This window comes from Acyrthosiphon pisum, chromosome A1 (assembly GCF_005508785.2).
Source record: "Acyrthosiphon pisum isolate AL4f chromosome A1, pea_aphid_22Mar2018_4r6ur, whole genome shotgun sequence".
Lineage (NCBI taxonomy): Eukaryota > Metazoa > Arthropoda > Insecta > Hemiptera > Aphididae > Acyrthosiphon > Acyrthosiphon pisum.
The window spans coordinates 29,619,662-29,645,796 of record NC_042494.1 but is presented as its reverse complement, the minus strand read 5'-3'; the positions used below and the strand labels follow the sequence as shown (position 1 = coordinate 29,645,796).

General features: G+C 29.9%; 1 protein-coding gene across 1 annotated transcript in view; it reads right to left on the bottom strand.

Annotated features, from left to right (window-relative positions):
- Window positions 1–5,602: 5,602 nt before the first annotated feature.
- Window positions 5,603–26,135, bottom strand: part of LOC100568566 — a 69,944-nt gene continuing 49,411 nt past the window's right edge. The window contains exons 2-4 of the mRNA XM_003246087.4: window positions 16,710–16,889; window positions 9,060–9,212; window positions 5,603–6,112 (exon numbers count right to left, since the gene is read on the bottom strand). Of these exons, the coding sequence (XP_003246135.1) occupies window positions 5,604–6,112; window positions 9,060–9,212; window positions 16,710–16,887 (840 nt within the window). The 5' untranslated portion in view covers window positions 16,888–16,889 and the 3' untranslated portion in view covers window position 5,603. The remainder of the gene's footprint in view (window positions 6,113–9,059; window positions 9,213–16,709; window positions 16,890–26,135) is intronic.

Genomic DNA, 26,135 nt, shown 5'->3' with positions numbered 1-26,135 from the left:
TATAAATATTGTTCGTATTTTTTATACTTTAAAGAATAATAGTATATTAAATATTTGTAGTAAATGTAAAATACATACTACGTACTTATGTTTGAAAAATATTTATTTTAAACGTCTAACAAGAGTAAGTTTCAAAAGATCAAAATACATAATTTATGAAGACAAACAGTTATGACTTAAAATAACAGTTCCTTAAAAAAACATTTTTATTGGGATGAGTATCTAGAAAAAATAATGAAGTATTAACTTCATAATAATATAATATAATATTGTATTAGTCGATTGCAATCCTAAATTATTATTTTATGGAACTTTAAGATAACTATTTTACGATGTGTAACGTAATTAAACCCACTAAAAGTGAAGAAGTTAAACAAAAAATAAATTTAAAGTAATATAAAACATGATATTTATTGAACTTAAAATGTAAACAATTAGTTAGTCTTAGGCCCGTTTCACATGGACGCGTATCATACGCGTCCATGTGAAAGGGCCCTTAGGTACTTTAATGACTTTTATTTGCATATAATTATAATAGTTATACAAATACGTTATTAGAAAAAAAACATTTCACTGCAGGATTTGTTATTTATTAATTATCACTAAATGATAAATGGGACTATGGGACTACCGATTCAAAGTTGAGTTCAAAACTGTTTTAATTGGACGTTCGTGTGGTTTTGAATGTTAATAATATTTCTAATTGATGTAGAGTCGCTGATGCCTCTTAATTTATTATCCGTTCTGTGAGTTAATAATTACTAGACATCATCATTAAAATATGTTATCGATCAAATTTCAAATTCATTGTTTGTACTTTGTAAGAATGGGTCACATACCAATTTATTATCATAATATACACAAAGCCTTTGTTATAATGAAAATACAAATTTCTGAAAATATCATAGAATCATCAGCTATTATTGCTTTAGTAGGTACCTACGGTCATGCTAAATATCATAATTATACAATGTTATTCAAATATAATAAACTCGTAAATGTTGTAAATTATAAAAATTGTATCCATACCTGATATGATTAATAATGATAAAACAATTTAACTCTATTTATTATTTAATGTTTAAATGAGACCGCGTTTTTTAATTCGGTTATTTAAGGGTTATGATTAATAATTGCCAATAAATAGATGTAATATATTTCATAACATTTTATAATTTCATTAAATCATAAAGATGGGTACATGGTATGATATGCACGACTATATTATAAATGTATCAAACTTAAAAATTGTCATTCTAATATTATAAAATGAAATTATGTTTTATAACATTAAATACGAACACAATTTGTAGGTACTAAGGATTTATTATTTATTTTAAAATATTAAATAGTGGGAATTTAAATATTTTTGGAAGATAATGTGAATCAATTTGACGAAAATATCATTCAAATTTTTAAGTAACGTACTTATTATTATTTTATATAATATAATATTATGCTTGAATTTTCAAATTCAAATATTTAATTTTTATATCAATAAGTTCAAAGTTCGATTAATAACATTGATTTCTGCAAAGATATTATTTTTCACCTTATATGAAAATTACAATTTAGTATGAGATAGTAGGTAATATGTCTGTATATAAACAGAATAATGTTTTTGAACGATTTGTAAATATTTAATCATATTATTATTTATTTATTAAAGTGTGAGGCTCTCTGATTAATCTTGAACAACCTACGTACATTATTAAAATATATGGCGTACCTACTTACCACGTTATTGATATTTCGAATTTTAAAAGGTAAAAAGACTCATCATACGTAACCAGTAGTAAAATTTTAAATAAAATTATATTATAAATAGATGATGTCTCAATTCAATGAAATAGGTTTATCGTACACGAGTGCCTTACTTCATGTCTTATGCATTTATGATCTGAAAAAAGTGGGAGATAACAATATTACCTTGTTCATGTACAAAATGTAAGTATAATAATATTATAATGAAACGAGATTTTATTCACCAACAAATACGACACAGTTTTTCGTATGCCGTTAATCAGAATATTTCAAAAGACTCTAGACATTAGATGTTGGGTGTTATTTTTTTTCTCCGGGAGTAATATTTGAATAGAAATGACACTAACCTGATCATCTGAACAAAATTAATGTTGTTTGAAACAGTATCAAGTTCCTTTATGTGGGCGACATGAAATTGGGGTTTCTCGGCCTCGCGGTTAATGACGTACCCAATTTAACAGTTCCCATTTGATTGATGCCCAGAAAACGTATTTATTAACACCATCACTGAGTCTGTTAGTTCCAATCCATTATGCATAATAATTTTGTACGTGATCAATAACATAATTATATAATAATAATTCAACAGCTCGATGACCGATGATGAATTTCCAATCTATACATCGGTATATAAGATGTATGTATACCTACACTGTACCTATCCAAATAAAATGGTCCAAAACTTAATATTGCATTATGGTATTGCAAGGAATCTATTTTTTTTTTAAATTATATATAGATCAGTTACCAGTACCAATGATTTAATTTTAACTTTTCTATTTGGTGGCATCAATTTGATGGTAAATCAAACTTCTTAATATCTTCTTTTTTCTTAAAAATCCTAAAAATTCTTTTATGTTATATCATATTTTCATATACTTATCAGATGTCTAAATTAGGTACTGAGTAATTATAATTCAAAACTAACGCTTCGATTACATGTATTACCGAATAAGTTTGTCTAATTGTCTCTATTTTAAATTGAACAAGAAAACCAAAAAACTACAGAAATTTGAAAAGTGGCAGTTATCGGTTGAACACTTAATAATTAAATATTAAATATCAATTCAGTGTATTTTATTAAAGCGACGATTTTAGTTACGATCGCTGATCGTTGAAAATATGAAGAATTATAAATAGGCACCTACGTTCAAATAAAATGTTCTAAGAGGACAATATAGTTATCATGTAGGTACATCAATGATTGCTATCAATAATAATAAGTAATTAAATACCAATTGAGAGAGGATTTCTCTACATTTTCTACCATAATGCTATTAATTTTGCACTACATGATACCTATAAGATAATTTTTATGGTATATCAAATAAATAATATTCATATACCGATGTTCAAATAACACATTAATTATAAATGTGTTAACATATTATTTGAAATAAAATTACAATTTTAATTTATTTCAAAGAGTTTAAAAATTATTGGTAGGTATCTTTGAAAAAATCATTTGTACTTAGTTCTAATATTATTATACAAAACAACACACCCGCTTTCGCTGTAATTCACGCTATACTGATGCTGCAGCACTGTCCTTGCGCCCTAAACTATTGCTGCTGCTACACTATTAAAACGCAGCTATACAATAATATGAAAATTGAAAACCCCTCTAAAATTTTTTTATCTTGTGCTGCTATGGGGACTAAAGCAAGGAGAGCGTTTAAATAATAAGTTTTTGCATTATAAATATTATCATGCACGATCTACAATATTGTCTGCGTATACTATCATTACTGCAATCTCATAATGTCCATCAAATACCTATAGTATGTTAATAATATAATATTATTATTATGCATTCTACGAGCCTATATATACGAGTGATACGCTGCAGTAAAACGATGTTCTCAGTTGAACGTATACCTAGTAAAAATCAATTATTATTGTAATACGCAGCTTATCAACTTTAATACTACTTTTCCCCGTTTGATTCGTCCAAACATATTATTATTTATTATACTCACTAATACACAACTAAGCTTTCCTAAATCTATTAGACTTGTAACAATATAATATACTGGTTTATCATACTGGCATAAAATAACTCCCAAGTACCCAGTTCCACTCGCGGTTGAGAATGTAATATTATTATTGACTAGCTTTTGAATTATAGGTACCTGAATATAATTCTGGGAGTAATCCATTCAACGTAAGGCACACTCGTTATTTTAGAAAACGTTAACATTTTTGAAAATATTTCTTTTAAATAATTTTAATTCGTTATTATTTTTGAAGTTTTTTACTTTTTTTAAAAGATAACATTAATTTTTTTATTTCATATTCCAAAGTAGAATATTATTTGGAATATTTCGATCTATAAGAATCAATTTCATCGTTTATAAGTAGAGTAGTATAAGTGTTTCAAGTTTATATGATGAGAGAAGTGGACCACATTTTGCAGGGTACCCCTGTACTACATAACTCCACTTATCAAAACTTTATACTAGTTACCTATGACTAATAAAATATTAAATTTGATTTTTATTGATTGAAATACTCCGCATAATATTCTGCTTTGGAATGAGGAATTAAAAATGCAAAATGTCATTTAAAAAATGATAGCGACAAAAATAAAAAAAATATTTTTGTAGAAATCTGTTTATTTAATGACTTGAAATTATGTTATAAAATATATTTTCAAAAACATTAGTAGTTTTTGAAATAATAAGAGTTTTGCTCTAAATGGATCACCCCGTAGATAATATATAAATCCAATATTTGGTGACAACATATTATAATCGTTTTGAACGACGCAACGATAATGTATGGATGTAAAAAAATGATATAATACTACAACGATAATAATTTATATCGGATGTCAGTTAGGTACCTATATACATGTAAGCCGGCGATTTAGGTTACATAATAATATTATGACATGCAGTATAAAGTATATAATATTATTATTGTATTGCGACGTAAGTAGGTATGTATATACATTTACAGTTTGCAATGACGTCTTATGTCATGTATTATGTTTGAATAATATTATAGTGTCCTGACCACGGTTATCTACTAGCAGATAAACGTGGTCCAGACCGAAATCAATTACGAGTCGATTATGCGTTATGCGCATAATGAATCACCTACAAATCTACGAACTACTGTAATTGGACTCTTCGAACGACTTGTCGATGGACATGATGTCGGAACACGTCCTAGACAGCGACATTTTGCTGCCATCTACTGCGGCTGTGATCGGCTGAGACTGTTGTCGTATGGGTGTCGACCCGGGCGAACGGTCATTGGCAAATCGTTGCGGCGACGACACGGCCGAATCGCCACCAGTACCGCGGTTCGCGGTCCTGGCCCACTCGGCAGCATCGACAACGTCGTTGGCCGACGAACGCCATCCGCCGCTGCCACGACCCCCGACACTGCCACTGGCTACGCCGCCGCACACCGGCGAACCGGACCTCCGACGGGCCGCCACCACGTCCGAGCAACTGGAGTCCTGTCGTCTGCGCTTCGACTTGACCGCGTGCGGCACGTCGCAAGTGGCCGACCGCGTGCACCGCTTGGCCCGCTGCCGGTGATGGTCCGCTGCCATGGCTGAAGCTGCGGCGTACGCGATGATCGTGTCGTCTAGCTCGACGGGCGTCTGCCTGCGCAGAACGTGCCGCCGGGCCGTGTCCGACCGGCGGCTCCTGTCCCGCACCCGCATCGTCACCGGACACTCGTTGGGCACATGCAGGTCCAGTACCATCGAGCCTCGCGATCCCCTGGAAGACGTCCTCATCGGATCGTTGACCGATTCCCTGCTACCGTCGCCGCCCTGCTTGTTGCCGTTGCTGCAGTTGAAATTTCCAAAGTTGTTGCTGTTGCTATACGTCAACAGACCCGAACTGCTGTGCCGGGATCGGGGGCGGCGAGAACAGCGGGTTGTAGTCTTGCGTGTCCATTGACATGGCCTGCCGACGCAAAGTGTGCGGACTGAGCAGCGTTCGGCCCGCGCCACCGCCACCGCCGCTACCCGACGACAGCACGTGCACCGCGTGCTTGTGCCTGAGGGGCAGCCTGCCGACGCCAGATTGTGTGGCACCCCCTGGTCCGCGGTTCGCCGATGCCAACGCGGCCGCCGCCAGGTTGGGCGCCGACGGGCTCTTGTTCATCTTGTGCCGTCCGCCGTCACACGGGTTCTGGTAGCTGCTCCGGCCGCTGTCACCCCTGGACAGGTAACCGGCGGACGGCGTCTGCCGACCGTGGCCACGATGACCCGACACTTGGCCCCCGCCGACTCCACTGCCCATTATTTTCAATTGGTTGGACATGAATTTGGCCGCCCGATCACGCGCCTCGAAAGTCATCACGCACGCCGCCACCACGATGAACCCTGAAACAAGTATTATCCTCCGTCACTACACCAGTGGCTCTCGGCCTTATAATTAGGTATCACTGATCAAACACAGTATGTTGAGCTTAAATGTTTAAACTTTTAATATAGTTATATGGTAGTATAAGAAATTCCTGAAATACCTATCTATTATATTTATGTAATAATATATATTATGTTTTTGCGTCTTATTAAGACTAAAGTTCAAAGCTGTATATATTGGGACACGGTTCGACGGGTCATAGGTGTCGTATTTAATAAAAAGTCCAGAAAACATTATAAAATGGTTCATTTGTACGACACACATTTATTTGGTTTTATATTTTATGGAAAAATCGATTTTGGTTGTGTCTTGTAATTCGGGAAAATAATTCTATGAATATTATATAATATTATTTTATAATAATTACGGAAACTCTAAATAGGTACCTACTAAGAGATTTATTTTTGATATTTATGACTTGTCCTATATATTTACAAAGTATTCACCTATGTAATACCTAAAGTATGTACATTGTACATTTATACCTAGTGCTAACATATTACTATTAAGCAATAAAGAATCATTAGGTATATTATTTTTGTTGGTTTTTCTTAAACAAAAACATACACAAAGTGATTCGACAAGCATGTTCACTCCCTTTTTTTTGTAATATTGCAGTTATTAAAAATCTGATTTTTGACATTTTTAAATATTGTACTTACTTATAGCCATATACGCCATATACGCCATATATTTAAAATTTTGATATTTGTTGTACTTTTTAAGGAGAATTTTTTTTTTTTGCGTATGGTGCTATTTCTGGGAGTAGGTCCGAAGGTCTAGTTCGGACGCCTATTTGGCAGAATTTCTAATTGGGCATCTGTAGGTTTCTGCCATGCCCAGTTGAGGGATGGCGGTCTCGCCGTCTAAATAGTTACCTGCCCAGAGAGCGATGCCGCGCCCTTGGTCGGGATTCAAACCGGGGACGGTGCGCGTTAGGAGTGTTCTGTTGAGATACAAACTTCTATTTTTTAAATAAAAAACACTCTTTTCAACTGTAAATTATTTAGCAGAAAATTTTTCTGAAAATTGTGACGTAGGTATCAAAATCAAAATTGGAACGAGTAGTTTTTAAGTTATTGAACTTTGTGCCGGTACTAAAGATAATACATTTACGTTAATGAGTTTGGAAGATATAGGGAATAGGGAGTATGTTGGTTTGAAAATTATAGTAATAAATCCTATCTCTTAGTATTTACAGACAAATAATTACGTGCGCGCCTTTACATTTTCTCTCGAAAACGATTTCAAGGATTTCGTCAGAATTTCCTACCTATAGATGTTTTTTGATACAAGAATAATCAATCTGTGAAGGTCTCAACTTCGAGTACGTTCGCGTTTTTGAGTTAGGCTCAAAATCAGAAGCATAACTCGGACACCTTAAAACCGCTATTACCTTCATTTCTTTCTAGAATACGGCTTCCTTTTCAAAAACAATTTTATAAATAGAAAAAAATATGTAATACAGTTAATATAATTTGTACACTTATTAATTACCGAAGCGAATCACGGTATGAATTTGAACAAACAATATTATCTTTTATAAAGATTTCTATAAACTATTTTGGACAACGTCACTTAATAATGTAATGCACACCAAATTTTAGTTTAATGACCAAATTATAATTTTAAGTTTTAACATTGACAAACAAATATATAATTCGTAAAAATGGTGAAGTATAATAAACACTTGATCCAATATTATAATATCTAGTTTATATGTATGTATAAAACCAGGAAACTATTAAGTAATAAGGACTACCTACTAACCTTAGTATAAATATTTCATAATTGAAAAACTGTTTTTTCGAACTTTGAACTATATGTCTAGATAGACACCTATTTTAAAAAATATCTAGTTAATAATTTACAGCAGATAAGAGGGTTTCTAATTTGAAAATTAAAATTTATTGTCGTCACAGGAAGGGTTGTTATGACATTCGTTGTATAACTGAAGGAGTTTATAGAGTATTAAAAAACTAAAGAATTACCTACATAAAAAATGCTAAATATCAGAGTTTGAATAAATTCATTATTAAAGGAAAAATGGGGGTGATCATGATTGGTGAATCACTCTAGGTATATAGTGTATAAACATATTTAATAATTATTGTTATTGTAACTATAAAAGGTACAACAATATAATCAGAAGATGATCTGCATATTATTATTATTGAAAAGGTTCAAACAGTCGGACGACTAAAATTGTATTATATACCTTCACATTTAACACTTTTATATTATAAATTATAATGTTTGTACATTTTATAGATACTATATAGATTTCAGTTTTTTAACATATAATTTAAAGAAAGCAAGGATCATTTTATTTTTACCATTTTATATACATTGAGAAGAGTAAAAAAGTATGCTAAAAAAGTTTCAGATGTCATGTTTAATAGAATACAGATAATACTTTGAGATTGTCAGAATTGAAAAACACAACAGTTTTAGGGATAACAAAAGAACAAAAAGATAAAACGTTAAAACTTTCTGTACATTTATTATCAAGTTATCATATTTTTTTAAGTTTTCATTTTTTTTTAATAATAAAAGTATTTCAAAGGGCAAAAATGCATATTGTTCTGGACTGGTAAAACGTGTGATAGTTATACAAAGAACGCAAAAGATGGCAATCCACAGTAACCCATAAAGCATAGTATAAGTTAAACTGTCACAGGAATACATGATTAGTTCTTAAATTTATATTTTGACAATTTTATGAGAGTATAAAATTATGGTTTTACATCGTACTTAGTTTAGGAGATATGATAATCATATGTATTTTTAAGATTTTCATTGATAATTTTATAAAATTATTTTTCATCGGTATTTGTTCAATTTATTGTATCTTTATGTCTTCTGTAATATACTATATAAAGAATAACATAACTCAATATTTACCTCCAACGCCCATCACAATTGGTCCGGCATATGACAACTTATATATATGAGAAGATTTTTTTGTTGTTTTTGTTGTACGTATGGATGTACTTGAATTACCACTGTCAGTTTTCGTGACAATGTCATCTGATGAAAGCTGTTCCGCATAATATCCTATATAAAAAAGTGTACAAAAATTCGTCAACAATGTTAATAAATTACATTTTAAATCGATTTCAAATCGCTAGGTACCAAGAAAAAATCACAATAAATTGGCTAGAAGGATTATTAAATATTTAAATCAAAACTTTAAATATAATTGAAACAGTATGTAAATTCAAAAAAATTGAATCTTTATACTGATAGGCGAATAGGCGATAGCAAAATGATTTTAAATATAATATTTCAGGTAATAAGTTACAAAATATGATGATGTTTAACTGGTAGTTTTGGTTTATATTAATATTCTTGTTTTTTAGATACCTAGGTACTTGTGTAAAAAAATATAATAAATATTATGTATTAATAAACCTATTGTTTTTATTCGGGGTCTCAACAATATTCTAAAATTTGTTATTGGTACGATTTTTGGGATATCATGAGTTGGAGTTATACGCGCAGACATTTCGAATAGAGACTGACTTTTTATGGTTTTCAAGGCTAAATCAGATTCTATATATTGTGACCATTTAAATTTTTTTTTTACCGAACGATTAAAAATCTCAGCGAGCTCCAAAAAAAGGTCTCATGGCAGTCAACTCATACTTTTAAAAAAAAATCCAACACACTTATTAATAATATACCTACCTATCTGTACAAAGAGAAAAAATAAATAGATTTTTAGTTTTGTATAATTTGAATTTGTGTTAGAATGAATTGGGTGAAGTGGCTTGGATACTACTCACAAGTCACACAGTACTTATATTAATGTGGGCATGTTAATCCAAATATCAAAGAGAAGAAAAAAGGTAATAAAAATACCAACTTATAAGACGCAGTTCTAATATATGCCATATTATTATATACACAAATGATAAATCATAAATAATAAAACGCTTACAAAATCATGGTGATATTAATAATGTACCTACTGTTTTCGTAACTTATTATCAGAACCGAAATATCCCATAGTATACATTTTAAGAATTTATAATAAAGAATTGCATTCAACGTCTCAAAATGTAATTGTATAGCTATAATACTACAGTATAATATATAGTAGGGTACTAGGGTACTAGGGTACTGGGGTACTATAAGGATAATAACTCATAAGTGAACTTTTAATATTGTATGAAAGAAGGCCAACATCGCTTTAATAATTTTAATATAAATAGAAAGGTAGCTTAGTAAACAAATGGGGATTCTATGTTTACCTATATTCAGAATGATATTAAAGTTATTTAATAATGAAATTTATAAATCATTCGGTGGAGTGCCCTAGTTTTCAAATTGTAATAATCCTTCTAAAGTAGAACATTTGATTTGTACCTTTATTAAAGATTTATATACCATACTCTTTTAATTGAACTTTGAATATAAGTTAATTGAACAAGTTTTAAATTTTAGTTACCTACACTTGATTTTGTTTTGTTGGGTTCAGGATCACTAAAGTTTGTGTATCAAAATGTTTATTCGTTTCACGTAACTCTCTATAGTTCTACAACTATTTTCAGCCTGAAGGTAACTATATTAAACATCTCATGTAATCGGATTAAAGTCAACTTTTGTTAAATATAATACATTTATAATAATTTATAATTTTGAAACAATACATTTAATTAAGATATCAAATATGTATATGGTATAAAAAAGAATAGTTCTTATTTATAGCTCATTCAAAACCTTAAACGCAAGTCCCATCTACCTACTTTTTATATAGATTGTAATTTCACCAGCTCACCTAACATTTAATTATAATTCATAAAAAAAATACAAATCTATATACTTCAGAAAACTAAAATTGAATTAAAAAAATGTATCATCAAACGCAATTGCTCAAGACATAAAAGTGAAATCCTTCAAATAATAAAACTGAAAAATTCTATACAAATTTTGTTATTGTTGAATTTTTAATTAATATATAGTATATATAAGTATATAGTATAATGTACATAAGTAAATTAAACTGAAAGATAAAAATATTGGGTTTTGATTCAAATAAACTTATAAATTATTATAAAATTAAAAAAATGACCTTTGAATATTTTTACTAATTTGCTTTTATTCTATACAGGCATAATTTATAGATAACTATAGTTACAACTCAACAACTCAACCCAATTTATATTTATGTTTGATTTTACGAACATAATATAGGTAAACATAAAAATTGCAAATCTATCAATCGATTAGGCTATAAGTTCGACGAATGTCAGTGTGGGGTAGGTAACTGGTACCTACATGTATCATTACTCAATAATTCCAACAGCGAACAAACCAACTATAGATAAGTACGCTCTACTTATTATGAAGTATATTATTATTTTTATTACAGTTTACTGTTGAGTAGAATTAATTAACAACAAAATAAATTTTAAAACACAACAACAATTGATTTTACTGGTGAGTGGTGTTTAACAAGTGTTGATTAATAACCTATTAATACATAAATCATAATTAAGTAATGATTAAACCACATCAATATTTGTTTAATTGTCCAGCTATATGTTTGTTGACAGTTTGTCATAAATAGCCCTTAAAATCTACATATTTATAACATATTAATAAAGTAGGATTTATTTCTAAAAAAAATTATGCACAATATTGTACACTTTTATTTTATTTAATACTTTATTATTTACCTATTATTATATTCCATTTGTAAATACGACGTTGATGGTGAATGTTATAATTACTTTGATTGTTAACAGAAATAATTTAATCTCAAAATATTATTTTTTAAACGTATTTGAATTTAGTATGTACACAAAATATTATGTCTGGTATCTCTGTCGATAAAAATATAAAATATAATTAATCATCATGCTTGGAGTGAAAATATTATAGAAATATTTATTACATTTTTCCATGGTACTTTAATCTATTTTTTGCACCATGAGAGTACTTTTAAAAATCTATTATTAAACATAAATAAAAATAAAACCTTACTGCAGGTCACTATTGCGATAAAATATGATTTCAGCTATTAATAAATTTGATTTAACAGGATATTAAATGTTTTTCTGATTAATTCTTATATTCGAGAAAGAAATGTATAGACATCTATAATACTACGTATAAGCATTACCTATTAATCATGTATTCTATATATTATATTTATATATCTTCATAAATATAAAATATTTTTCCAACATAAAATAAAAATAAAAAAAACACTGATACTTTGATATAATAAATAGGGTGGAAAATGAGAAGAGATTTAACATAAGGATTATATGGATCAACCTCTGCAGTCTGATGATATTTTTATTAGTTTGATATTTCAATGAAAGTGGTATTAGTGTCTAAGAAAGCATTTTTCTCTGCTTATTTTATACACACCCTATATTTGTATTTAATATCTCAATCCATCCGAATAGAGCTTATGGTTTATACATTTAGTTTATTTTTACATAATACAACAAATATTGGGAATTTTAAGTAGGCTTTAATATTATGTCAATATATTGATAATTATTTATTTGATTTAAATCATCTTCATATTATTCCTACTTAAGTTCTATAAATTACTCTTGCTAGCTGCTCGATAATGATTACAATTTTTCTACAATTTATTACGTCAGCTATGTATACAATATAGCCTATAGGTAAGGTGTTTCCACAACACATTTTCATGCGCTAGTCAAATTTGGACGACAGGGCCGCTGAAGTGACAGCCTCTCTCATAACCTGGCTGCTCGCACAGAGAGCTCATAATCATAAGTCGTTGGAATTTTTTAAGAAACATACCGATAGAGAAGAATTTTTTTCATAAAATATAAATATTAAAGTGCAACATTTCAACATCTGATTGATATGTAGTTTATTACGAATTACGATCACGATTGCAATTTGTCATGACGAATTAAGATTGAATTGTTGATTATAATTTATATTATTCCATTATTTAACTATTTAAGATACTACCTACATTACTACCGTGATATCTTAAACCATCTATTATTATAATAATAAGCCTAAATTAAATTCAAACGTTTTTCGCCTCTTCCGTGTTATATTAGAATTAGAATAATTTATCAATACCAAAAACCTACTTTCTAAAAAAAAAAAAATTCTGTGAAGATGTTAATGGTTTCTTTTCAATATCAAACAATTTTTTTGAAATTTCAAACTCTTCTCCAGATACACTTAAAATTATTTTTACTCTCATGAATCTGCCGGTATTAACTATTCAACTGCTTCTACCTAACGCTTTTTTCATCTTTAAAACGCACAAAACCTACTTGATTATGACTGACTACGACCATCGCTTGAATAAATTACTAGTGATTGCTGTTAAAGGCGATGAAGTTGATCTACAGATCTACATTTTGACATTTTGTGAGGGTGATGAGTGGCTTTGTAATATACCTATTATTTTATCCAACTGAACATTAAACTGATGAACATTTTGCACTACCCTAAGAAAAACTGAAATGACAATTCTGCGTCCAATTGTCTTCGATTATTATCAGTGGTTCTATGCTAAAATTAGCAAGATCACTGTCAGTTATTTGGGCATAGTTTTTAGCACAAATAATTATCTTTTTACTATATAGAATCGTCTTTTTGTAAGACACTAAAAATTCTTGGTTTTGTGAAACGTTGTTGTGCTCAGAATAAATGTATAACGACGATTAACTCTATACTGTGCTCTAGTACGCTCTATTTGAGAATCTACATCTGTATTGTGGTATCCACATACAATTAGTTATAGTTAGGGTACTTGTGCATTATCGCGACTACCTTGATTTCGAACGCAACATATTTGTAATGCGTTTATAATAATACAAAACTACCCAAAGCTATAATGTCAATGTATTTATTGATAATATGATAATTATTATAAAATATAATAATAATATGTCAAATATAATAGTCAAATTTATACGTCAAGAATTACGAGTAAAATTTATAAAATAAATAAAAATAAAATAAAATTTAGTAATAAATTTAAAATCAATTTGTGGTGGCCAATGATTTGCAATATTATTTAGTAAAACTTTGAACTTTTTTTCATCATGATAAGTATTCCTCCACATAAATTCCGCCAAGATTCTAAATGGTGTCACGCTGTATACCTCTATGGCGTTTGTTTCTCCATTTCGCCGATCCCCAAAGTCTTTCTATTCCTTGTGTGTGAGCATGTGTACTTGGATCAACAAAATTATAAGAATGATTCACTGTAAAATTCTCATAGCCATTATCTATTGTATTGCGTTATATGCCCGCCAGCAATCAGAGTAAATTATCGTCCCTTTCAGGGGCGTGCTCACGGGGGGGGGCATGGGGTTCAACCCCCCCCCCAGCATTGACCGTATTATTTTTATTTTTTATTATAAAACAAATAATGCATCTTTATAATGTACTTGTCGAATTATATTATCATTTCCAAGTTTGTATTTTATGGTTAAATGCTTCCAACTTCGAATATGTACACTGCCCCGAGGTTGCCGATACTTTTAATAGGTACTCAAAATATAAATTTGTTTTTTAGGCTTTCAGTGTTTATTTTCTGGAACTTAATCAGAAAACTTTGATGAACTTGTTGAATTTTACCTAGATACTGATAAGCTAACAATTAAAAGTTTAAAGCTGAACTACATATATGGTATACCAAACTTAATAAGCATGTAACATATCCAAAAAATTATTTAGAAGCGTTGAGACAGTGTGATAAAAAAATATTTCCCAATATGCATTTTCTATTAAAAATACTATGCACTTTACCTGTTTCAACATCCACTCCCGAGAGAACTTTTTCTTGTCTCAAAAGATTGAAATCTTATCTACGAAACACAATGACTGAGGTATTTTCTGGATATTAAAATAAAAATGTATATCAATTTTTTTAACATTTTTTTGATTTTAGACTCGACTTATGGTTTAGCTATGTTAGCTGTTCATAAAGAAATTCCATTAATAGGAGAAGAAGTTTTAAATGAATTGAGCAAAAAATCAAGAAAATCAGATTTTGTTCTTTAATTTTTGAATGTATATTGTATATTAGTATAATAGTTTCTATATTAGCAATATAATATTTAAATCTATAAATAATTGAATTTGTTGTTGATTAAAGAACAAAAAAAAAATGGTCGTTAGGTAAAAGACTAGCTCCTTCAATTTTGCTTGAAACCCGGGGGGGGGGGCACATACATTTTCTGCGTGTGAGCACGTCCCTGGTCCCTTTCTCTATGTGTTGATGTATTTTTGACATCAAAGTAGCAGTAGACCGATCAGGAACTTCTACTAAAAATACCTCTTTTGTTCCACGGCATATTCCGCCGAAAATCCATTGCTGGGGGAGTACTCTTCCACAATTATTATTACGTTTAGTGAGCAAACTTTCGTCAATTTCCAATATTTTTCTTTTTTCTCCAATTTTTTTATTTTCTCTTTCTCTCAAAGTTATAACACATTATACTTCCCATAAATAATTATTCCAATCATTTACTAAGTTGTAAGGGTTTTCTTGAAAACAGCTACAACATCTTTTTCCGTAGTTGGTAAGTTCCACAGATCCATTGCCAAATAATCGAAATATACAACAAGTATTATACTACTACCAGCGTGACAGCGTGGTTTTGACTAAATGTCTAATTGTCATAAAAGTTACTCAGCTAATCTATAAAAATTGCGATAAGTGCGATTGTAACGACACTGGAAAAAATAGAATTAGAAATAGAATCGGCCTCGCAATAATCCATAATATGAGGTAGATAACGCGCAAGTACCATAGTTAGCTTTTAGCGCATACACCGTAAATTTTTGTATTTTCCTGTATATATGTTAAAAATGTATCATCCGCCACATGATAATACTCCTGTTCTTATTCCGTTATAATTTTCCTCACTAGCTGATAGAAAAGTCCAAGCCAATTTATTTTCTAATAGCTAACTTACTCTCAGGTTATGTACAAGCTATGCTGCTAATTAGCCTCTTGTAGAATAATGTGGATTGCCAATATAAACCCATCTTTCTCTTCTTTATAACTTTATATACAAATATATATCCGTATACTATATCTTGTTCATTTTCTTATTTCATATTAATTAATTATTTGAAACTATCTAATATACATGTAAATTTTATTATTTTAATGTAACCATTGAGCTACCAGTTCATATTATTAATGAAATGAAATAAAAATAAAAAATATTTTAACAATTTATAATAATTAACATAACCCATTTTTATGATAATTTTATATATTATATATCATATTTTCAAATTTATAAGTTTGAATTATATATTATTCTATTGTAGATTATTTTATAATATAATATCTAGTCCAACCTAATGTAACAGTTTGTTCAAAACATAGTAATTATTAGGTACAATAATGTACTAGAGAATCGAATAAAATATTCATCATATTGTATTGTCAAATATGTACAGTATTGCACAATATTATTTATTTTAATATACATTTTTATTATAATACATGTATAAATATTTTCATTTTGTAATAAGTATTTCGTTTGAGTAGTAAAATGTAAAATTTGTACATACCAATAATGGCCATTATGGCTCCGACAGCCATCAGAAACAATCCAAAAGATAACGCTTTGCATGCGTTCCAAAAGCATTTCTCCGCAATTGCTTTACTAGCAGCACTTAAAATTTGAACGTCTACATTTGTCCGCCGATCTAAACCAGACATCCGATATGAAGAGCTACATTGCCGCATCACTGTATACATAACAAATAAAATATTTACATTAAATAAGATATTCATTTTAAATAAGATATCATAGAAAATATTATGCATTTTTAGTCGATTATAATAATACTGCACAAAATACATATTTATCGATTAAATCTAAATAATATTCGTTATCTGCTGAGCTATCAAAAAGTACCTAACCTAACCCCTCGTAATTATAATAATACAATTCTCACAAGTTATATTTTGCGTAAAATCGAAAAAAAAATTTAATACAGAACACGGTTAAAATAATCCAATGCGTTTAATATCAGTGCAATACGCGTTATATTCTCTAACTTTTTGTCGGGTTACTACCATTTGTAGTTTGAAATAAAAAAAACTATAATTTGTTCATATTCAGTATTAACCTATATAATTTTCTAAGCTGCTTAGTAACAATCAAGAGTCCCTTAATACATCAAGTTATTTTTTTATTAGAATCCTGGGAGGCGATCGACGGTACAATATATTGTTATATTAAATTCTTTATACGAAAGATGAAAAGACAAATTCCTCTCAATAACAATGGTGTACGTATGAGTAAAATTTATATTTTATCATTTATTTGAAATAAATATAAAAAGGGTAAAAAAAACTTATATAATACTACCATAATATATAACATATTACTCTATTAGCATATGGTATACCTACTTGAGTACTTCCAATAGCATTAGACATGAGTACACGTTACATGTCATTATAATATACTATTACGAATGATTGTATATAACGCATTAACAGGTATACGTATATACGTATAGTATAGCTATTTGTATCTGGGTAAACCTATATGGGTAAAGGTACTACAAACCGACTAGCTATAAACATAATTTACGAGTTATATATTTTTACGCAGTTATGTACATATATACATTATACATATATATAACCACGAAATTATAAAAATCCAGGGGTTTTTCTTGAAAAATGAATATGATTTGCATAACTTCTTATTTTCTATTCGATAGTGAACTTAATGTTAGAAAAGACATTTCATATCAGTAGGTATACATATATCTAACATGTCTAGATACTTTAAGCAGGTAATAATATAATAATATTCAACTTGTTGACGCATGTCCAATCTTTTTCCAATAAAAAATAAAATGTAAGTGACACATCATTTTAGGGCAAGCTATTTCACCTACGAGTATTTCTATTCTATTTTTTTTTTACATTCAAAGTTTTAAGTTTGAAAGAAAAATGTAGGTAGGTACTTACTATATATTGTTTTAGAAAAACTATAATTTATTTTATTGGATATAATATAAAATAGTATATATTAGCAGTAAAACTAGAATTCACCAGTTCGCCCTGGAAAAAACGAACAAATATAAAATACGGCGCAGGGTGCTATAGGTATATCCGTGTATCTCTAAATTTAGTGTACATTATATTAGGTACTTCACGAGAAAATCGGCGTCGGTGCAATTCACTTAGGGAACAGTTTTGACCAAGATGGGTAATCCACCCGTGTCGGACTGGCCATATAGAATTCATACGATTCGGTATATTTTCGAACTTTGTTCAACTTAAACTATAAACTTTTTTTACAATTTCAAGAACAATATCTGACATTTTCGTAAAATTTGGTCGAGTATTTTTTTTAATCTACCTATAACCTTCAAACGACGCCCACGTTAGAATTAATAATCTATCTATCGTTATCCGTTTTTACGTTATATACCTAATGGCTAATACAATACTTTTATACTTGTGAAAATCACATAAAAATCAGTTCAACTATTTCGAAGCTTTTCCTAGACAAACAAACAGCCAAATGCATCTGTGCGTGTTTCATGTAATAGTATATAATGTATACATCATACAATATACATTTAACTTTGTACATTTAAAAATCATTGCATCGTATGAAATTTTAAAACTGCATTCGTGCAGATATACAATATAATTTTAAAAAAATAAGAAAGATCGTACATAATTGCAAAATAAAACATTTTAAACATCAAAAAACATCAAACAAAAAAATCAAAATGTTCAAAAACTCAATACAAATTAACAAATAATTATTTTTTATTACTTCCTTACGGCCTAGATGCTTTTACCCTAACAATTATTATTATTGTATATTTGCTTATGCCTAAACAGACAGTTTTACAAAATATATAAACAATAAGAAACAAGTATTCAAATACTATGTGCTATCTATTATACAGAGTAGGCTCACCCCCTTTCTTCCTTTGATAATAGATTTATTTAAATTCTGATTTTTGGAATTTTTTAATATACCCGAAGACAATTTTTTAAAATTCTTAAATTTGTTTGTACTACTTATGGAGTGTCCTATGGCGATACAAACCCCCTTTTTTACAATAAATTAATTAGTGGATAATTTTTTAGTAAATTTTGATGTATCTAATTTTAAATTTGAATAAGTAAGTAGTTTCTTACTTACTAAAATGTTTGTACTAAGAATAATAGTCTTTAAAATGGTTTTACAAAAATATAAGATAGACATAGGTAATATTGAAACTAGTATACTAGTACTAGTATAAGTATACTTATTATACTTGGCCAGTTGGACCATTTTTACAAATTATTTATGTTGATAGATTAATATTAATGACTGCAATTTTCAAATCACTATATCCACCATATCTTATAAGCCCGTGCTCTATTACCATGGGCCTTTTATCCTTAGAACACAAAAAAAATAACTAAAAAAATTGATTCAGATACGTCAATTTTTTCAGAAAAATCATCCACTAAATTCGTGTTCACCTCCCGTATCTCTTTAAATAGGACATAGGTATTATACATATATACATTTTATTCAGAAAGCTGGTTTCTCTATTAAATTCATTATATTTTAATTATGTGGTTAATTCAATATTAAATATACATTCATCATTTATTAATTTTGTTACATTTGTAAACGTCGAGGAAACCATTCGAGCTATAGTATTTAATTTAAATAACGTATACAATATAATATTTAAATGTTTTTTATGATTGATAAGGAGTACATAAAGGTGGGTATATAGGATATAGCTCAGTTATTACCTACAAAGTTAAAATCGTGGATTAAATTATTAAATTTAAAACTTTTATGGTCTGCTGGTTTGTTAGGTAATTTATTTGTTTTTTCATTACATTTTATGACATTTATATCGATTTCTGTCTTTGAAAAGTGCTTAAAATGTACACAATAAAAAATTAATGACTTTTAAATCGTGTGATTAATTATGGAATATGGTTCTAATAATAAATTATTTTAAATATTTTAAATTTTGTCATTAGATTAATAATATAATGAAAACCGTACAATAATTGTTCAAACATATAAAACAACCACACTATTATATTTCTGCTTTAAAAAAGGTTTTTCATAACTTAAGGTATAATATCATATACCTATCACCGGTCACTTCCCCACGGTGGCATGGGCGCCATTTCAGTTTTTTTTAAGGTGTGCAAACAATTAAAGAGGCCAATTTTTTCCCACCTCCAGGCCAATCGTTAAAAAAACGTTTCTAGTGTTTTCAGTTTTTCATTACAGATTCATTACAGTATCAAAAACATACTTAATAAAAACATATTTTTATAGTTAACACATTACATTTTACCGTTTATACATTCTGTATATATACTGTATAGTGTATAGTAAAGATATTTTTAGATAGAATAGATGCATATTATTATTATTATGTCTTTTGTCTATCAGTAACCAGGGGCGGACTGGCCCAGGGTGCTATACACCAAGTAGCACCCCGGGCCCCCGTTTGTATTTATGATCCGGGCCCTCGATTACCACAGTCGGTATACGGTATAATACTGGTATAATACGGTATTATACAAAATAAAAATAAAATAACATATTTCAACATATCTACAAATAAACAACATATTATTCTTAATTTTTTTTTATATTTACTTATAAAACTAAGGGATCTTTCCTAATTTAGGTAGGTTTGAAAAAAAATTACGGGCCCCTAATTAATTTTGCACCCCGGGCCAAAAATAGCCAGTCCGCCCCTGTCAGTAGCCACTTACCACTTGCACATATTTGTGTGTGCCAGTGGATAAAGTGATACCGATATCAATTTATCAATTATCAAATTAAAGAACACAATATTATAATATTATTTATGATTATCAGTGAATAGCTGCGGTGCATGCACAATTAAAGATTGGCAAACTGAAGGCCATCTGGCCATAGTATTAATTAGGCCTAGGCCAATTGTGGACAACAAAATTACAGGTGTGCGAGTGCACACCCTGCCCCCCCCCCAAATGACGCCCCTGCACGGTGGTAAAATACGATTGAGAACGGTATGATTGAGAACGTTATTTTTGGTAGCACGATTGAGAATGCTCGATATTTAATTTATTTTCCAACGTTGCCAAATTTAATCGAACGATATTTGAACACGATAATATTTTAGCACCATATTTAAGGATTGTTATCCTTAGTATGAACATTTTATGAATTCAAAAACTACTTGTTAGAATTTTGATTTAGATACATCAACATTTTAATGAGAATCACACACAATATAAGGCGATTTTCATTTCAAAGATTGAGGTTTGTATCGCCACAGGACACTCATTGAGTAATACAAAATTAGCAGGAATTTGAAAATATGATCTTCAGGTAAACTTAAAAATTCTAAAAATCAGAATAAATTGAGGTGAGCGTGTTTAAAAAATTATTTTGCATATTATATATTTTTTTTATAAATTCTACATATTATATTAGTATATTACATGTTTCATTCATATTATATATCACATATTATTAGGTGATTTATATTTTTATAAGATTATAATTATTAATTTATGATTTTTTTCAAGAATATTTATTTTAGGTATAGTTATATTACTGAATCTTTCAATACCCAAATAAATTATATGGCAACGTTGCACGTAAATTTGTTCTCAATCGTATTCTTTTTTGGGTTTTTTTTAGGTCAGCGGTAAGTTATTTGTTAATTTTAAATGTTCTCAATCGTTCGACGTTCGTCCAAAAAGGTATAACATTCTATAGCCTCCATGGACCATATTGCATATAGTATAAGTATATAATATAATATATAAATTTATTTAAGTTCTGTGAAACGTATTACTAATAATATTTGTTATGAAAAAATAATGCGTTACAATAGGTACGTAGGTATACAATATATTATCACAGTGTAGGTAGTATGGTATAATATACTGTTTATGACTAAAGTGTATTGTGTATATACTATATTCTAATAATCATATTTTATGTAAAGTATTGTAACCTATTAAAATAGTTTTTATTTAATACCTACGTGAAAGCTCTAACAATTTATGACTTACTAGTACCTATACATTTGTACTCAAATAAAAGGTGTCCCAGAATAGCAAAATCAATAATACCTACTATAATAAATTTAATACCTATTAATAATAATAAATAATAAATTGTATTATGACTACTATGTCATTATAAGGTCTTTGGATTTAGAGTTATAACTATATAAATTAACAATAATTTATAAAATATTAATTATTGATACTCGGTATTATTTAAATAATATAATAATACATATATTATATACATTTTATACTTTTACATATTTGTCTATTTTTATATATCAAATGACTATATTTTACTATTTTAATATATTTAATTATTTATATTACCTAGTATAATATATTAAATATTTTGTACGTATATGTAATAGAAAAATAAAAATAAATATTTGACTCACTAGAATTAAAATTGAAATTTTACTAATGCCGTGAGTAATAATCTAATACGGTTACTCGAAATATTATAATATAATAATAATAAATATATTTATTTACTGAATTCTCTCTTTTTTTCATAAAAGTACCAAATCAATAGTTTACTAGTTGCATAGGCGCAAATTGAGGGGGGACTTGGGGGGTGCTAAAGCCCCCCCCCAAAAAAAAAAAAACCTAAGACATATAATTTTAATATGCTATATTGCAATGGTATGCTTGCCTTTAATATATTCAGCCCCCCCCCCAAGTTAAAAGTTGAAATTACGCCTATGACTAGCTGATCCCGTGCACTTCGTTGCCCGTTAAATGTACCAACTCTATATGACTCAAACTTTGTTCAATTCGTTGTTTAATATTCGGTGTATGGTGTTCAAAATTTATCTTAACTTTTCCGTTGCCCGGAATAAAAATTCTGATTCGCAGCAGTATATTATCAAGTAGGCAATCTACCTGTGGTAGATCGCGAACCCCGTGCTGTTTGTACGTAAATGTATGATATAACTCTGAAGTATCAAAGTTATAGGTACCTATGGTGGATTAATATAATCAATTAATACAAAATCCTAACCTAACCTAACCATACTAAAATCTGATGAATAAAAAAAACCAAATTTAAATAAATTAGCCTGTCTTCTTCCCAGAGGTCTAATCTACACACAAACATTCATTTATATATATATATTATATTGACAAAAATGTTTTACCCTTCAATTTTAATGTGGTAGGGGGCAAAATTATACTTTTGCCCCCCTTGGATTTTAACCGAGGGGTCAATTTCCTCCTCTGCCCTCCCCCTTCTCCGACGCCACTGTTATAGTACTTTGTACATATTTTAAATATCTATAATATTTTGTCTCTATAGTCTCTGTATAAGTATACAATTAAAACAATAACTATAATAAAGCAATACTCTAATAGTTGTTATATTGTTCGACTTTAAAGGGTTATAATATTATATTTATTAATTTAGGCAAATTTCGTTCAAAATAATTCTCTCAGAATTAGTCTTCTAAAAGTGATTAAAAATGTACATTATTACTTATTTTAGTTCAAGAAAATCGCGTGAAATTAATACATATACCTCTACGTTAAATTGCTGTTGCGATCAGGAGTAAAATTAATTAATTTTCTCTTGTAGTTTATAATTCAAATTTCCTTGGTAGGTATACGAGAGAAGAACGAAGTCATTCATCAACAAGACGTATTGTCATTTCCATCACAAGAAAACACATAATTATAATAGGTATATAAGACGACTCTAATTATATTAAGATAATATATATATATAAATACCTACCATACACTTCTATGTCTCTATAAATGTATTATTCTATTAAAATTACATACCTACTCGAATTATTATTGCACAGCGCGAGTAAATTAATTCAATATATTTTTGAATAAAAATAATTGGAAATTACTAGTCATAATAATATTATACTATAAAAGGACAAAAGGAAATATATTTATGTTGTAAGTACATAATATAGGTTAAGATTTTTAAATTCAAAGTTTTTTGAATAATTTAAAATGTACCATGATTTGTATAAAACCAGGGGCGGATTTAAGGCACTACGAACTATGCGGTCGCATAGGGTGGCAAATTTTGAAGGGTGGCAAAATTATGTTAAATATTTATTTTGATTTTGTAAAATTAGGTATATATAATATTTAAAATCCCACAACATCTCTCCAGAAACTCCTCATCTGCTAGGAGTGGAAGAATTCATTTCATCACCTCTACCAATGGCTCCACCAGCATCGCCTACGTCACCCGGGGAAGTTCTTTCGGTTATCAAAAAATTGAAGAAAAACAAATCACCAGGCCACGATGGCATAAATAACTCAACAGTCAAAAACCTACCACCAAAAACCATTATCCTTCTCACATATATTTTTAATGCTATTTTCCGTCTGTCCTATTTCCCAAACTCCTGGAAATCAGCCATGATAATAACCATCCCAAAACCTGGAAAACCTCCTGACACTCCTGAATCCTATAGACCAATTAGTCTTCTTCCCACACTCGGTAAAATATTTGAGAAAATTCTTCTCAAGAGACTCACTGCCATCGCTATAAAGCAAAATGCTCTTCCCGATTTTCAATTTGGTTTCCGCGTCAGCCACGCAACGTTTCACCAACTACACAGGGTAGTAGACTATATCGCTACAACACTTGAAACTAGAAAATATTGTTCCGATCTTTTACTAGACGTGGCTCAGGCATTCGATACCGTGTGGCATGACGGCTTGTTATTCAAACTTAAAAAAATCTTCCCGGCGCCATACTACTTACTTCTCAAATCTTACCTAAACGACAGAAGCTTCAGAGTTAAAATAAATACAACACTCTCCAGTTTGCAAACGATCTTAGCAGGCGTCCCACAAGGTAGTGACATCGCTCCTTTCCTCTATACTTTATTCACAGCAGACATCCCTACCTCAGTCAATACCCTTATCGGGACCTACGCCGACGACACAGCCGTACTCTCCTCCAGCCACGACATTCATGAAGCAAATCTCCGACTTCAAAACCACTTGGACATCCTTTCCCACTGGTTCAAGTCATGAAAAATCAAAGTCAACGACTCCAAATCAGCTCATGTTACATTTGAACTCCGTCCGGGAGTACCACCCCCTTTAACGTTCAACAACGAAATCATACTTCAGACTAATGAAGTAAAATACCTCGGTCTAATCTTTGACAAAAGACTGACCTGGGGCCCTCACCTAAAAAATAAACGTAAACAACTGAACAGCCGCCTGCATATTTTAAGACTACTATTATATAAGAGCTTACTTCTACCTATTTGGTCCTTCAGAATCGCCCTCTGGGGTTCAGCCAAACCAGCTAACACCAGAACTATCCAAGCTTTCCAAGCCATTTGCCTACGAATGACTGTGAATGCCCCCTGGTACGTTACAAATATCAGCCTTCACAATGAGCTAAAAATTTCTACAATCAAACAAACAGCTGCCAAATTCTACACTCGCTTCCATTCCAAAACGGCAGACCACCCCAACTGCCTCATCGCTCTACTTCACTCCAACCATCTTCCAAAAAACCCGCCAAGACGTCTCAAAAGAAATTGGCCCAGAGACCTACTCAACACTTAATGCATAACTTTTAAGGAAATTAAATCAAATTAAATTATTTTAAGCTCAGGTGCTTCAAATGTGAGGCTCCTTCATGTCATTCTCTGTCCCATTTATATCTTATGTTAAACCTTTTACTTATTGTGCCTCCTTGTACAGATTGTAAATATTCATAAAATAAACGTCTTTAAAAAAAAAAAAATATATATTTAAAATGTTATCTATCACTTCAAAATCTTGAAGTTGTGGATTTTGTATCCGTTTATTTTTAGCAAAATAATATCTATATTTTCCCAGGAAATCGTCTACGACAACGACGATAGTATTTTATTATAGCTTGTCTTATTGTTTATGAAATGTCTCGTAATCAAGGACGCTCACAGGGGGGGGGG